This window comes from Cavia porcellus, unplaced genomic scaffold (assembly GCF_034190915.1).
Source record: "Cavia porcellus strain 051 isolate PalLab524CR breed Dunkin Hartley unplaced genomic scaffold, mCavPor4.1 scaffold_12, whole genome shotgun sequence".
NCBI lineage: Eukaryota > Metazoa > Chordata > Mammalia > Rodentia > Caviidae > Cavia > Cavia porcellus.
In genome coordinates, this window is record NW_026947495.1 from 76,713,931 (window position 1) to 76,727,814 (window position 13,884).

Below are 13,884 nucleotides of genomic sequence, written 5' to 3' on the forward strand. Positions count from 1 at the left end.
ATGCAGATGGAACTATCAAATTCATCAAGCTCCTGCAATAAATTCAGATGATCTCCAGAGCTGGCCGAGTGATGTCAAGAAAGTTAAATTTGAAGAATGAGAGTTGGGTTTCTAAATGAGATGAGGGCAAAAAAGAAGGAGAGTTAATAGGAGAAATCAGGACTGAAGCAATCAACATTACTGCTACATTCAGAGGAGAGTTTAAAAATCAATTCCTCTTGCCTGTTGTAAAATCTTTCTGCCAAAAACTGATGTTGTAGACTGCTTTTTTATTTTTTTAGTTTATTTAATCTTCTTTAACACAGCCATTGTTAATTCAACAATCCAATATTTGGGGTAACATTATTGCAAAGTAAGAACATAGCTGAATAGTTTATACCACCCATATATTTTGCTAATCCTATTGCTTTGATTAAAAACCAAGCATAGTTTGTTAATGTTTTGGTAACTTCTCCTCATACAAGGACTTATAGTGGTACCTACTAAAGGTAGAAAACTTGCTCTCTGGTTCAACTGTCTTTAAACTATAAATTAATGAAATGTTAGCATCTTGTAATTAAAAATGGTTAAAGTGATATTTTAGTATAATGTTAGGCAGCAGTACAAACTGCCCTGTCCGAATGAATGTGTATGCATATATAAAACACTAGTATGCTAAGAAGTTAAGAAACATGCTAATTTTCAGTGAAATTAATGTATAAATAAAATGTGGCCTGGAATAAAATTACTCTTACCATACATAAAAGGAAAAAAAAGCTTTTTTCTCTTCCCAGACTTGTGTATTTCAACATCTTATAAACTTGCATTATTTGGAATGTAAAGGTTATTCTAAATTTGGGGGAAATTAAAGAATATTATCCAGCATTCTGCAAAGAGACATATGATGAATTATTTTTTGAAGATTTATATTCACTCCACTGTTAAAGAGATGGCACCCTTCTGAACTTCCTTAAAGAACTATTTGTGACACTTTTTATTTATGAAGAGAAAAGCCCCTACAGGTTTAGCGCTATAAAATGTTATATTATTTAAAAATATTAGAAAATAAAATTGTTGTAAAGGTAGAACCTGCTATTCCAGGATATACGACTTCTTTACTAATGTTAGTTAAAGAGTAAAATAATTAAGCTTAACATTGCAAATAATTCACTTGTAAGCTCATGCTTATTTCTCTTTCCCTTCAGGGTCTCTGGCATCGTTGCTTCCCATTTCTTTTATTTTCCAACTTTTTCTTCTTCTTTTCATCTTTCTTAAGCCAGATCTGACCCCCTGGTCAAGATCACTAACTGGCTATCACAGTCTCTCAATGTTTCCTTCATTTGCAGTAAAGCAATGGGTTTTTATTAACTGAATAACCCACTGAACATTCTTCTCTATCTTTTATAAGGTGTTTTCTTCTTAAAACTATAGTTACGTGTTTAGTTTGCACACATAGGCGTATCCTAACCCCACACACATACAGTACAGAACGATCAATAGATCCACAGAGGGCCACAGATACTCACTGCATCACTGGTACGCAATGCAGCAAGCTGAGGAAACGAGCAGGAAAAAAATCGCATTTCATGCCTGGTATCTTGGTGTCTTCAGTGTCCTCCGACTCAGCCAAATGGATCGAGTTTTAATTGCTCTGCTCCTTCTTCTCGGGAGTCTTGGAGGAATTCTGCAGACAGGACCCCACTAAGAAGTGGAGCCCTTGACAGACTGTCCTGTTAGTCTTGTGCCCACGTGTGTTGCTGGGAGGAGGCCAGAGCTCGTGCCCATAAGTGACAGTGCGCAGCAGTGCTGGGGACAGGAGGGTCTGCTGGGTCCGGCCGTGCTCAGGCGCTCTGGTCCACCTGCAGTGCGGCCGCCCGTTCTGCGGCCGACAGGTGACTGTCCTCGTAGTGTGTATTCTGGGCCTGTTCCAGAGCTGCTGGCTCCTCTTCCTCATCTTCCACAATGGTCAGGTCCACGTTGCTGTCCATCCCCGAGCTGCTCCTTCTTGGGGCCAGCTTCTCTGCCTCCCCCTCGGCCAGCGCACTGGGCAGCGATGCTGCAGAAACACCCTCTGCCAAGGAGCCCTCCTCTGGGTCGTTGGACGCCGTCTCTTCTGACTTGGTCTCATTCTCCACTGGGCTTTCCCCCTCTCGCACCTTTTTTCGCCCAAAACTGAGGGGGGAAACCTTGAAGGGAGAACTTTTCCCCCCAGAGGCTGTCTTCTGAGCATTGGGAGTGAGAGATTTCTTAATCTTCTCTCTCCTTTCTACGGAGACGATCTTTGTGCCCAGCTTGGTCATCTTCTTCTCAATGTTCTGGCGGGAAAAGGCTTTCTTGAGGCTGTCCACTTTCCGGAGGCTGGAACGTTTCAGTTTCTCCGCCCTACTCTCTTCTGTCTTGTCCTCGCCACTGTCGTCCTGGGCCGCCTCATTGTGGGGCAGCTCGTCCTCCGAGGAGAGGTCCACTGTGTGCAGCGCGTCCTCCAGGGACTGGCTCTCGCCCTCCAGCTCACCCTTGCCTTCCACGGTGCCCGAGGCCGGCTCCTTCACGAACACACTGGCGGGGATCTCGTGCTCCTCCTGAAAAGATGCCATGCGGGTTTCGTGTTAAACGGCATGTTTCACAAAGAGGCCTGGCCTGCTGTGGTTTGTGTCACTGTTCTGCCAAAGGACAGTGGTAAGACACAGCTGCAGCTTTGGTTTCCATTCTACACTGGGCAAGTCGTCCCCCTTCAGCCTGAACCAAAGCCAGTGCCTGCCTGTTGGGAATATCAAGCGGGAAGCTGGCCAAGGCTCTATCAGTGACAGCAGGCGGGGAAGTGGGCTGTGACTCAGATAGACCAGGAAGCTGCTTCGATAAAGAGCTAAAGTAAGTTACTCCGCTGTGACCCCAGGGGCCCGTCTTTCCTATCCTCCCTCCAGGTCAGAGGGCTCAGATCCTGCCCCGGTCTCACTGCAAGAGAGCCTGGCTGTCCTGCTGGATGATCAGAGACGGGGGCAGGACAGAAACCTGAGAAGTCTACAAGGGCAGGTGCACAGACAGCCTTGGTGAGGTTCCTTCTCCAACTAGACGGCCAGTAAAGGTTTGGTCATTCTTACTGCAGCCTGGAGGCACATCTTAGCTTGCTGATGACACTTAGCATTTGAGGAGCAAGGGCGAGCCTTCCTAGGGGGCTGCTCACTTGACTTTTAGGATATCCTCTGGGGGAGTTAACAAGAGGAGTGAGATGTTAGAGTCATTCCTGGAGCAGTGAGAGGGATGGTTCTAGCAGGCACAGCATAGGAAGCCTCTATTGTTGACGGAGGTTCCCTAGGGATGCTTGCTTTGACCACTACCTCCAGCAGAGAGTGACAAACTCAGGAAGCTGCTCTGCCTCTTTCCTGTCCCCTGACCTCTCTATAGCCCCTCCTCACACAGGCAAAGGTGTCCTGGGCTGAGCCCAAGAACTTGCTTCCAGGCTGCAAAAGGGACAGCCCTGCGGAATGGCTCCTGGGGGACATTTGAATCCCCAAGGACTTGGGCCACATAGCGTAAGAGTCCCATCCTGTCCACAAGGTGCCTGCACACTGCCCCTGGGAGGAGCAGCACAGTCAAATGTGTGGCAGGAGGCCTGAGTCTAACTGGCTGGGAAGCTTCAGCAAACAGCTTCACCTCTTTGAGTCTCAGCCTCTGCCAGGTCTGAACTGGAGGATTTGACCCAAATGAGCAGCTTCCCAGCTGCACTCGAGGGATGGGAGGGCTTGGCACATTTGGCAGAGGGGCCCTGCTCCCCAGCACCCAGCCACCCTGCTGGAATCAAGCCAGAAGGTAACCCGGGCACATGTCGGGCTGCCCAGTACACTTTCAGTCTGAAAACTAACCAGCTTTGGTGCACCGAGAAGTCCGTGAGACCCAAACCTCATGCGAAGTTCATGTTAACGGTAAGAACTTCCTTCGTCATGGTGCAATTTTGATTGATTGATGGAAAGTCAGCCAAACTGGATTATTATTTTTAAAATGCTGTAAGAGCGTGACTGTATTTTTGATTTCTTGACTGAAAGTCTAAATGAACACATTCTTGATGTGATAAAGAAGCTTTTAAAACCCTTCTGCTTACCCACCCATCCAATGCCCATGGTTGTTGAGCTCTGAAGGTCACCTGTGTTTCCCCCACACCCATACTCCTATCGAATCCTTTCCAGGAATTGGTTAGACACCAAGGAGAAAGAAGGTCTCCATCGGAGGTGAAACACTGAAGGGTGGGGCCAAGTGAATCCGTCCTAGAGTGAAGCTGTTACACATTGTGCTTCCCGAGGTCTCTGCACACCCTCCTCTGACACCTCTGGATATCACAGGGTTAGGAACATGGAAGACAGAGCAGAACAGGGAAAGGAGCACAGGGCCACCAGGGGTCACTGGTGAGGGGCAGAGAGCAGCTTTGTCTTGCTTTAGGCCGAGGCTGCTGCTGTGTCACTAGAATGGAAACCCGTGAGGACACGAGCTTCTGTCTCCACTGAAGCTTCACACCTGCAGCCCCACAGTACCTGAGCAATGCTGGGCAGGGGTGGCTGGAATGGAGATTGCTTCTTGCCAGGAAGGCTTGAGCGCTATCAAAGAATGTGCCGAGTTCTATATGTGGAAGGAGGTTTGCTGAATGCTGGGGCCCCTGGGAAATCGGGAAAACTCAAGGCCCGAGAGGGCAGTGATTTCTAGAGGAAGAGTTTCATTCCCCAAAGATGAGTATCCCTAAAGAAAGGCGGACTTTGGAACTAGCTGGACTCTGGTGCTTAGTCCAGAGTAACCTCCTCCTGGGGCTTGATGGGAAGGTCATGAAAGTTTGATGCATGTTGCTTGCAGGAAAAGAAGAAACCAAAGGTTGAGTGAAATGTTATTAAGAGGCCTCAGTGAGGAAAGTAGAAATAGAGGCAGAAAACTGTAAAAACAGGGCCTTGTTACCAGAGAAGAGGTGCATTTTGTAAAGTGTAACTCTCAGGGTAATTAAAAATAAAAAAGTTGGTAATTTCCCTTTCTTCACTCTCACAAAACGTAGCTCTATCAACTGTGCTTCTAAAAGGATTAAACTGAGGCTGTTTCCCTCAAGGTGAATTTTTACTATTTCCAAAGGATGGTTGCTGTTCAGTCTTAGGACATTTTTGTCTCTCCTGCTACCTGTCCTTGGAGGACCGTGAACAGAGGTGACCTGTGGTAGGTACAATGGCAGGTGAGGGTTGGGAGCTGCTGTGGGAAGGTGGGAAATGCAGGAGAAAACACTTTTTTTTTTTTGTCTTTTTCTTTTTTATCGGTACCAGGGATCGAACTCATGACTGCCTGCTTGCAAGGCAGGCGCTTATGCCACTGAACTAAATCCCCAGCCCCCTAAGAGAACTCTTGCAAAATGCCAGGTATATTTAGATGAGAGTCCTGGTTGCCAACCTCGGAAATGAATAGAGCAGGAACAGAGGTAATGCAGACTGGGCAGGATGTATCTTTACACAACTGGAAACGTGTGAGATCTATCTTCTTGGCTAAGTGCTGGGCTGCTGCTGTCACTTGGATTACCCAAAGCACCATTTTATGTCCTGTCTACTGGACAGAGTTGATGTCATGGCTTCTGGTGGCCTTTCCTTTTCACAAAGGAATGTGTGACTGCCAAACATGTGGAGGCTTTACCTCTCCATGGTGTTTGTTTAGAAACAGAAAAATACAGATGCTGTTCAAGATCTCTTTTCTTTTGCAGGACCTAAGCCTGGCATTTGAATATGAAGATGTGTCATGGTGGTAGAAATTCAAGTTGAGGCCCGGATAATGGATCCTCTAGATCTAGCCTCTCCCCAAGTGCCAAATCTCACCTGCATGCCTGCCTTTGTATGCATCGCTCTCTCTCTCTCTCTCTTTCACACACACACACACACACACACACACACACACACATCTTGATATTGTACACCTATGAGGGAGGTGACACTCCTGCTTTCAGCATCCCGTGGCTGAGCTCTTGATCCACTTGGTCTCACAGAGTCCGAGACTGGCAGCTCTCTTGGGGAAAGGTCGAGCATACATCCCCGCCTCTGCCACTGCTCACCCCACTCCATGCCCCTTTGTCTACTTAGGGTTTGTGGCTCTTGCAAACAGCGCTAGGAGTCCCTGCAAGCTGCACAGTTTCCTTGGGCAGTTGTCTTTGATTTCAAAAAGTCTTCAGCCTCCACCACTACAGCTGTTCCTGGTTCTGACCTTTCACAAGGAGTCTCGGAAGTGCCTCAAAGGAGGGAAGAAGTAAGCACACACTTTAAACATATATGACAGATATGCTTGCAGCATCAAAGAGAGAAGGTGCGGAAAGAACTCTGGAGAAGCAGCTTTTCCCCTGCGTCTCAGCTTGTTTGCTGTTTATATTGGTTCCTGTGAACTTATAGTTCCAGGCATGCATAGAAACAGAAACACAGAGACACCTGCCACCGTGCCGAGCACTTCATGTGACATGACTCTTCTCTGGACAAATACAGTGATGCAGCTTTTTTTTTTAGAAAAAGACTCCATGACTAGTGTTACAAAAGGAAATCAACTTTAACTCACTTATGTGCTTGGCTAAGGAGAGAGAAGCCAGCAGTTTGCTTTCCTTCCATTAACTTATCATTCTTGTTGCTAGACAAAAATGTCACAGGTTATCCCAATCCTGCAGGGATTTAGGAACATCTTGGAGGTTTATGAAGACCCTAAGTGTGGGTCCACGGGATGCTTTATGCAACCACTCCAAACGCTGGTTACTGAAATGGAACTGTGTCCCCCTGACACTCTGATTTATAGGTCTCTTTGACACGTTGGTGATTTTCTCCAGCTTGTGTTTCTGGAGTATAGATTGTCAAATGGCTGAGTCCATTGATTAGCACTGCACCCCCAGGCAGCTGTGGAATCAGCAAGTCATAAGAATAAAATGCATTAGTTATAATCCCTGAGCAGTCTTTCACATGCTGGAGGATTTAAAAGTTTCATTACTTTTCAGTGTTATCAAGGGTTCAATTTTTTTTTTAAGATCACTTTGGTTAGGTGTTCTTTGTTACACATAGAAAACACAAAACAAAACAAAAACCGAGTCACACTGAATTATTTAACGTGCGATACAGAAAACCCAGGGAACATGAACTTTCCTGCCGTGGGATTATGCTGTTTGTTTATACTCACTTTATGATTCCATTCTGTAATTTCTATTATTAATAAAAGAAGAAACTGGCTGTCACTTGGTTTCTCAGGGCCCCTGCTTCTTTGATATAAAAGAAAGTTAAATTAAATGATTATTAACGTGAATTCCACCTCTAAAATATTTGATTGTGTGACAGTAACTTAAACCCTACAAAAAAATTTAACAATCTGCAGCGATGCCATAATGTACTCTTGTTAAAAGCATTTTCTTTCATGCAAGGATCAAAGCTATAGGTCCCAGGTTGCGTTGGAGAACATTTTTCATTCACTGAGTTCAAATAGAGATAGATGATAACCTAATAGAAGGGGAAACCTTGGCTGGAAAGGCATCTGACAGGGATATGGGGTTTTTAATATGTGAGACAAGGTAATGATTTTTTTCAAAGAAATACCAACAATGATCAGTTATTCACTCAAAGTGCCCGGGGTGATGCTAACATTCAATAAATGTAAATAGTAACCAGAAGAGCTGGTGTTTTGTTTATTCTCATAACCTAAAAGGACACTGGGTGAGTAACACATCAAGACAGATATCCCGGCAGGGCAGAATTAACCAATGTGATGCTGATGTGGCCAGCTGGCCTATGAAGACATCTACGATCATTTACTCTCTGTTTTTCTGTCAAGCCCATGCAATTTCACAGTTTTTAAAGTAGAGGCTTTGAAAAACAAAAGAAGAGTCTTTTAAACATCAATTTAAAAATATTCCAAAGAGATTACACTTTTAGCACTTGCTAAAATTCTGATTTCATCGAAGGAAGCCAATGATGAACATCTGAGCACACTGACGGACCCAGTGCAGATATCTAACCTTTCCACGTTTTTGCCCAATTTCATAATTTTTATGTGGAGGGAAGTGTGAGTAGGTCATGAGGACTCTCATTTTAGTGTCTGGTTCTGAAATGATTCCTGAATTGCTTTTACAAATAATCTTTACTACAGCCTAAGAGGGCGTAAGTGACAGATACCATACTTTCTGGAGAAATTTAAAGCTCTTCAACCACCACAGAAAATCTACTCTGAGCTTTAAATTCACCGATATTCTCCATGAATCCTCCCCTTTTTTTGGGTACCAGAGATCGAACTCATGACTGCACTCCTGCAAAGCAGGTGCTTATGCTGCTGAGCTAAATCCCCAGCCCCACAGATTCCATTTTAAGTAAAAGATAGCCATGTGCACAGGCAGAATAATAGTACTTGTCTTCCTTTAGCGCTTTCTTTTTGATGAGCAATGCCTGTGAGTCTTATTTCATTTAGGCTGGGTCACGTCACAGCGTTTTGAATTCAAACATGGATCTGAAGCTCTCACTAAAAAACTTAAAAGGGAAAGCTGGTGAGTTTAATTAGGACTCAAAAAATTTATTAAACTGTTGAAAGGGAGATGAATGTTTCCCCAGTTTTAGATGCTACTGGGTATAATTTGATGAAATAGCTAAGGAATTAGATGCTTTACGCTACAACAATGTGGTTAAGTTCAGCACACATTTCAATAAATAAATAAATGACATGTTTCAAGAAGGACAAATTAAGAACAAATTAAAAACTACATTTTGGAATAAAAAATGCAAATATGTAACTATCTAGCCAACCAATCAGCCAACGAACCAACTCACACACGCAAACACACACATACAGATACACACACACACACACACACACACACACACACACAGCTCCCACGCACACACACCTTTAGATTTCAGAAGACACAAGAAGACTCACAAACTGGAAATATAGTTTTCTCAGTGCTGTAGTACTGTGTATGCCCAAGACAGGGAACAGTTTTTCTTTTTTTCTAATTACCACATAATTTTCTTGTCTTAAAATAGAAAATCAATGGATTTTAGTGAGGGGGATGCTGGCACAGCCTTCAAGTGGAGTGGAAGCGACTATTTAAAGGTGCAGAGGGCTTCCTGACAGACTCTCTGGCCTCCCCACTCCCAAAGGCCTGGGAACAGGGCCTTGTGTCCTACCACGAAGGTTGGGCTGCTGCTGGAAGAGTCTCTTGGGCAGAGCCCTTTCCTTTCATGAGGATGTGACACAATGCTAATTTCCACATGGTAGTACACATATGATGTATGGTGCTGGTGGTATGTTTTAATCTTAGTAGGCACAGCTGATTGAAGATCCTGGGAAGGGTGGGGTCCATTCTGGCCCATGACCTATACAGTGATACTTCAGTTCATAAACTTAATTCTTTCCATTAATTCAATCAAATCCAGTGGTTAGGTTCAATGTTACTTTATGGGGAATTTGACTCAGTTCTTGTCCAATTGGGTTTGCAGGAAGAATTGTGGAGAGAGTTAAGTTTGTGAACTGAGGCACTCCTATATTCCTATCCAGGTAAAAATGTGGCCTCCCTTCTGAGCAAACCATCTCAGATCTAGCTTTTGTCCAGTCGGCACTTGTACCAGGCCAGGCTGTCCTGTTTTAAATGTGACTGCCTTTGTTTTTCACCCACTAAAGAGAGAGAAAAGAGGAGGTGTTAGTGTATAAGAGCACATACTCAGAGACCAATTAAACATGAATCTGAATCCCAGCTTCCCCACTTGATTATTAAATAGGTTTAGGCAGGCAGCTTATAAACATCTCCGAATTTCAGCATCCTCATCTGTAAATTGGGGCTGCAGGAGTTAATGTACAGAAAGCAGCTCAACAATGTATGTAGAGCTTAAGTGCACAACTTTTCTGTCCTTATTAATATCTTCAGTGTATAGCTGAGGAGACAGATTGACCAAGCTATACAGTACGTCCAGGGTCACACAGTTGGCGAGTAACGAACCTAGGATTTGAACCAGAATCCGTGTGACCCCAACATTTATCCATACAACCAGTGTGTTGCATGGGTCGCTCTCTAACAGAACTTACTTTCACCCATGGGCATGATCACTACCCTCCCGAAAACCCTATGGTGAGAAAGGGCAAGAGAAACAGCAACCTTTCCACTGGGGATGTCTGTTTTTCTAAACAGTCATCGAGCAAATGACTTGAAAGCTAAGATTTCTCATCTCCTGCAGTCAATAAAGGCTCTCCTATGACTCAAGGGTGACCCAGCTCCCTGCTTCTAATTCGCTGCCTCCTGATATGCTTCTTTCAGGTGTCCCGGGGGGCTGACGGTGAGGGTAGAGACTGAACACCTTGCTTGGGATTCTCTTAGCTTCCTCTGATGTGAGCATCAGTTCAGCTTTTTCTCACTATGTGGAGAATTCCCACCATTTCTGGCTGCAATTTCACACCTGTCAACCACGCGATGAAACAGGTGACCACGCCAGACCCTCCACAACAGCACCTGCCTACAAGTTCCCCTACAGTTTTTTTTTAAATGTCAGATTCACTGTTCTCTCGAGTTCTTGTCACACATCTTCCTCATCCCGCCCCCAACATCTGCAGAACATCCGTGGCGAAACAAAGTGAAACCCAACCCTAACAAACTGTGAGCTTCCTTGATGAGATAAATGCATTTTTCTCTTTCCTTAACTGAAGGATGCGACAAGAGGTAATCTCCCTGATTTTATACTGAAAGGAGAGAAATTTCCTTTGGCGACTTCAGATTTAAACAGGTCTGTGCATGCTTGGCTTTGTTTGGAGATCATTATTTAATTGAGAAATGGCTCGAGAGCTGAGATTTCTAATATCTTTTAGGCTAATAAGGTAAGGCTCTCATAAGGCTTCCCGTATCTGTTTCCAGCAAATCTGGTGCATGAAAACCTACTGCATGTGCATTAAAGGCTAAAAAGTTTCCTGGCTGCCAAGCCTGTAACGTAGAGGAGAATGCTGGCTGCCCAAACCTTCCTCACACTCAAGTGGGACGGGAAGACAGGACAGCAGCGTGATGAGTCTTTCCTTTTATGGAGAAAGGAAGGCTCTGCTTCCAACTTGGCAGAGCGGGTTCATTTAGAAAAAGAAGGCTGCCTTGATTTAAATCCTGATCTCTAAGTCTCTCTGGGGAGATGAAGGCTTGCCCTGTGCGCCTTTCACAATGGAACACTGGGATAGAGCCTCTCCCCTCCACGGCTTTGAAATTCTCCCCTATTCATGCATCCTGAGGAGACAGCCCTGCGGCAGGATGGTGGTCGCTTCCTGGGCTCTGTGCCAGCTGGGTTCCTCCCGGCCGGAAGGGTTTCCAGCATCAAGCAGGGCTGTCCTTGGAATCACAAATGCCCACCACTTGGCGGAACAACAGCCTCCCCAAGTCTCCCTGTCCCCAAATAGCCTCTTGCTACATTAATTGCATCATTGATGCATTAAAAAAAATTAAGTGGCCTTTTTATTCCGAGGCAACCTTTTGAAGGGCAAAACATTCAAGACCAGCCTTTGTGACTGTAACTGATAACACTCCTTCGATTTTCCTTAACAGTTTTGGTCTCTCTTCACAACGAGAGGCATAGCGAGCATGTTTGTGAAGAGTTATGCTCTGCATTTTTAGTGCATCATTTGCTAGAAAAGAACCCGGGAAGATGGCTTGGCCCAAAAGGGTCTTAAAAGAACAGGGCTAATTCAACTCTAATGGAATCAATCCTCCATTTGGCTGGTCCCCAAACATCAGTGGCCTTTTGCAAAAAGGCATAGTTGAAGCAGTTATGAGCCTGACTTCTTGGTTAAGACAAAACAAAACAAAACAAAACATGCCTATGATTATCTCATTTCTGCAAAGAGTTAATAAAAAGCTACTGAATTAATTTGCAGCCCCATCTGGCTAATAGTTTCAGCCAGAGCCCCGAGTTCCTAATGCAAAGAGACAATGCACTTCAGTAGGGGGGGAGCCTGCACCTGCAGGTCCCCCACCTGCAGCAGAGCACACAGGTGCTCACTGAGGGAGGAGCCAGGTCTGCCACCCCAGGGGCGTTTGCCTTGGTGGAGGCCGCAGTGGCCGGGAAATTCCCACAGCTGTGTGTGGATTTCACGCTTGCCTGCCGCAGGCAGACAGGGTACAATGCCCAGTGTGTGCGGTCCAGTGATAGACAGGGCAGATGTGAAGTGGAGTGCGAGACCATGCCTGTGGCAGGCGCCGAGACACCCACCTGGAAGATGAGCACTTTGAAGTGGTTGCGCCGCAGGAGCTGGGCGTGGTTGTTCTCCAGCCGCCTCACCTGCGCACTCTGCCTGTCCATGCGCTCCCGGACGGCGCGCGTATGCGCGCTCACCTTGCGCGACTTCTCCAGCAGCTTGCCAACGGTGCTGCTGGTGGACTCCTGGTATTTGGAGAGCTTGGAGAGGTCGTTCTGGATGCCCTTCACCGAGCCCTCCAGGCTTATCTGCCGCTGCTCCATCTTGTGCTGGTTCTCCTGCACGGTGTCCAGCATGGTCACCAGCTTGTCCAGTAGCGTGTGTACCGTGACGGCGTTCACCTGCGAGTTGTCCCGGATGGCCTCGTCCGTGCACCCCAGGTTCAGGCTGGGGCTCGGCGTGGAGGAGGGCATGGGGCTGGGGCTCGAGAGCTTCTCTGGGCGCAGGTCGGAGCTCGGGTGCTGGAACCTTTCGTCCTCTCCCATGGCTGGACAGGTGGACACGGCCTTCCTTCCCGGGAAGGGAAGGCCACAGGAGCAGAGGACAGGCTGCAGAAGCAGGCCTGTAAGTTCAGCCCTGAGCACGGCTTCTCAGGACTGGCAGGGGTTCAGACAGGCAACAACTGGCTAAGCTGATCAGGGGAGCTGCATTCCAACTGCTCTTAAAGGCCGTGCTCCACCCAGAGGGAGGTGAAGGTCACAGGAATGAGAACCACTCAGCGTTCCAAGCCTGCACACATTTCCTCACCGCGTTCTGCGCCGCACGGAGCGCTCGGCTGCCTTTCCGATTCCCCTTCCCTTTTTAAAATAAGTTCAATGCCATATTTCAGTCATGACTTCATCCAGAGGCCGAGGGAAACATGCTAACTTGGCCCAGCTCCACCGGCTGCAATTGGCCGGAGCCAGTAAACTTTTCTCTGGCTGCTACACTTGCTTTAGAGTCTGTTTTTTTTCCTGGATACAAGTTATGGAAACGGAAAGTATTGTTTGCGTTTGCCCCGGAACGGACTGATAGGTTGCAGAACACGCTGGGCCCTCCTGGGAGGGGCAGAGTTCAGGGATCTGCACAGCGGGTTTGTGTGTTAGCTTCTCATTCCCAGAGGAATGGAAAGAAATAACTCAGAGTGAGGTGGAAACAGCTCGCTTCTGATTGCCGGCTTATGCATGGAACAGGGATGCAGAACACATTGAAAGGGCCACACTGCAGGGCTGTTAAAAAAATGACGCTAGGCACTGTTTCCACAGAAAAGCTGGGACAGTTTTTAATAAGTGATATTGTTGATGTTTGAAAAATTAATTCTATTGGTCGACTTTAGATAGACATAATGACCACATGCACACAGGCCCGGCCTTTGAACTTATACCTAATGTGCCTGGATTTTTCCTTTCCCCCCAATCCCTGTCCCTCCCGTCAACTTCTCCTCCCCTCCATATTTATGAAAGCTTTGTCTCCAGGTTTTCCTTTCTATTTTTTTGTTGTTGTCTCTCTTTCTTCCACTCCCTCTTTCCTCTTCCTCCTAATTCCTCTTCCCAACTGAACATTCAGAGATGGAAACTTTTTTGAATGACCACTTATTTTAACTACAGACTTTTATTTATTTGTTTGTCCTGCTTTGGTTTTATGAGAGGTAAGACTGACAGGAGACACCTGTCTTCTATCCGTGTTGACTTACCACGCTACCATGCCTGCCATGCTGGCTTGTTTTAACTGATTTTCAACCTG

At 46.0% G+C, this 13,884-nt stretch overlaps 1 protein-coding gene and 1 long non-coding RNA gene across 2 annotated transcripts; one reads left to right on the forward strand and one right to left on the reverse strand.

Moving 5' to 3' along the window:
* Positions 1 to 265: 265 nt before the first annotated feature.
* Positions 266 to 12,929, reverse strand: Cavin2 (caveolae associated protein 2). The gene is made up of 2 exons (XM_003478776.5): positions 12,177 to 12,929; positions 266 to 2,558 (listed from the first exon to the last, which is right to left on the reverse strand). Exons 1-2 carry the CDS (start codon positions 12,645 to 12,647, stop codon positions 1,821 to 1,823), a joined length of 1,209 nt encoding a protein of 402 aa, XP_003478824.1. The 5' UTR covers positions 12,648 to 12,929; the 3' UTR covers positions 266 to 1,820.
* LOC134478339 (uncharacterized) lies at positions 2,556 to 6,479 on the forward strand. Its single transcript, XR_010050935.1, has 2 exons — positions 2,556 to 3,899; positions 5,083 to 6,479. It is a non-coding gene; the product is annotated as an uncharacterized LOC134478339 (long non-coding RNA).
* Positions 12,930 to 13,884: the final 955 nt, after the last annotated feature.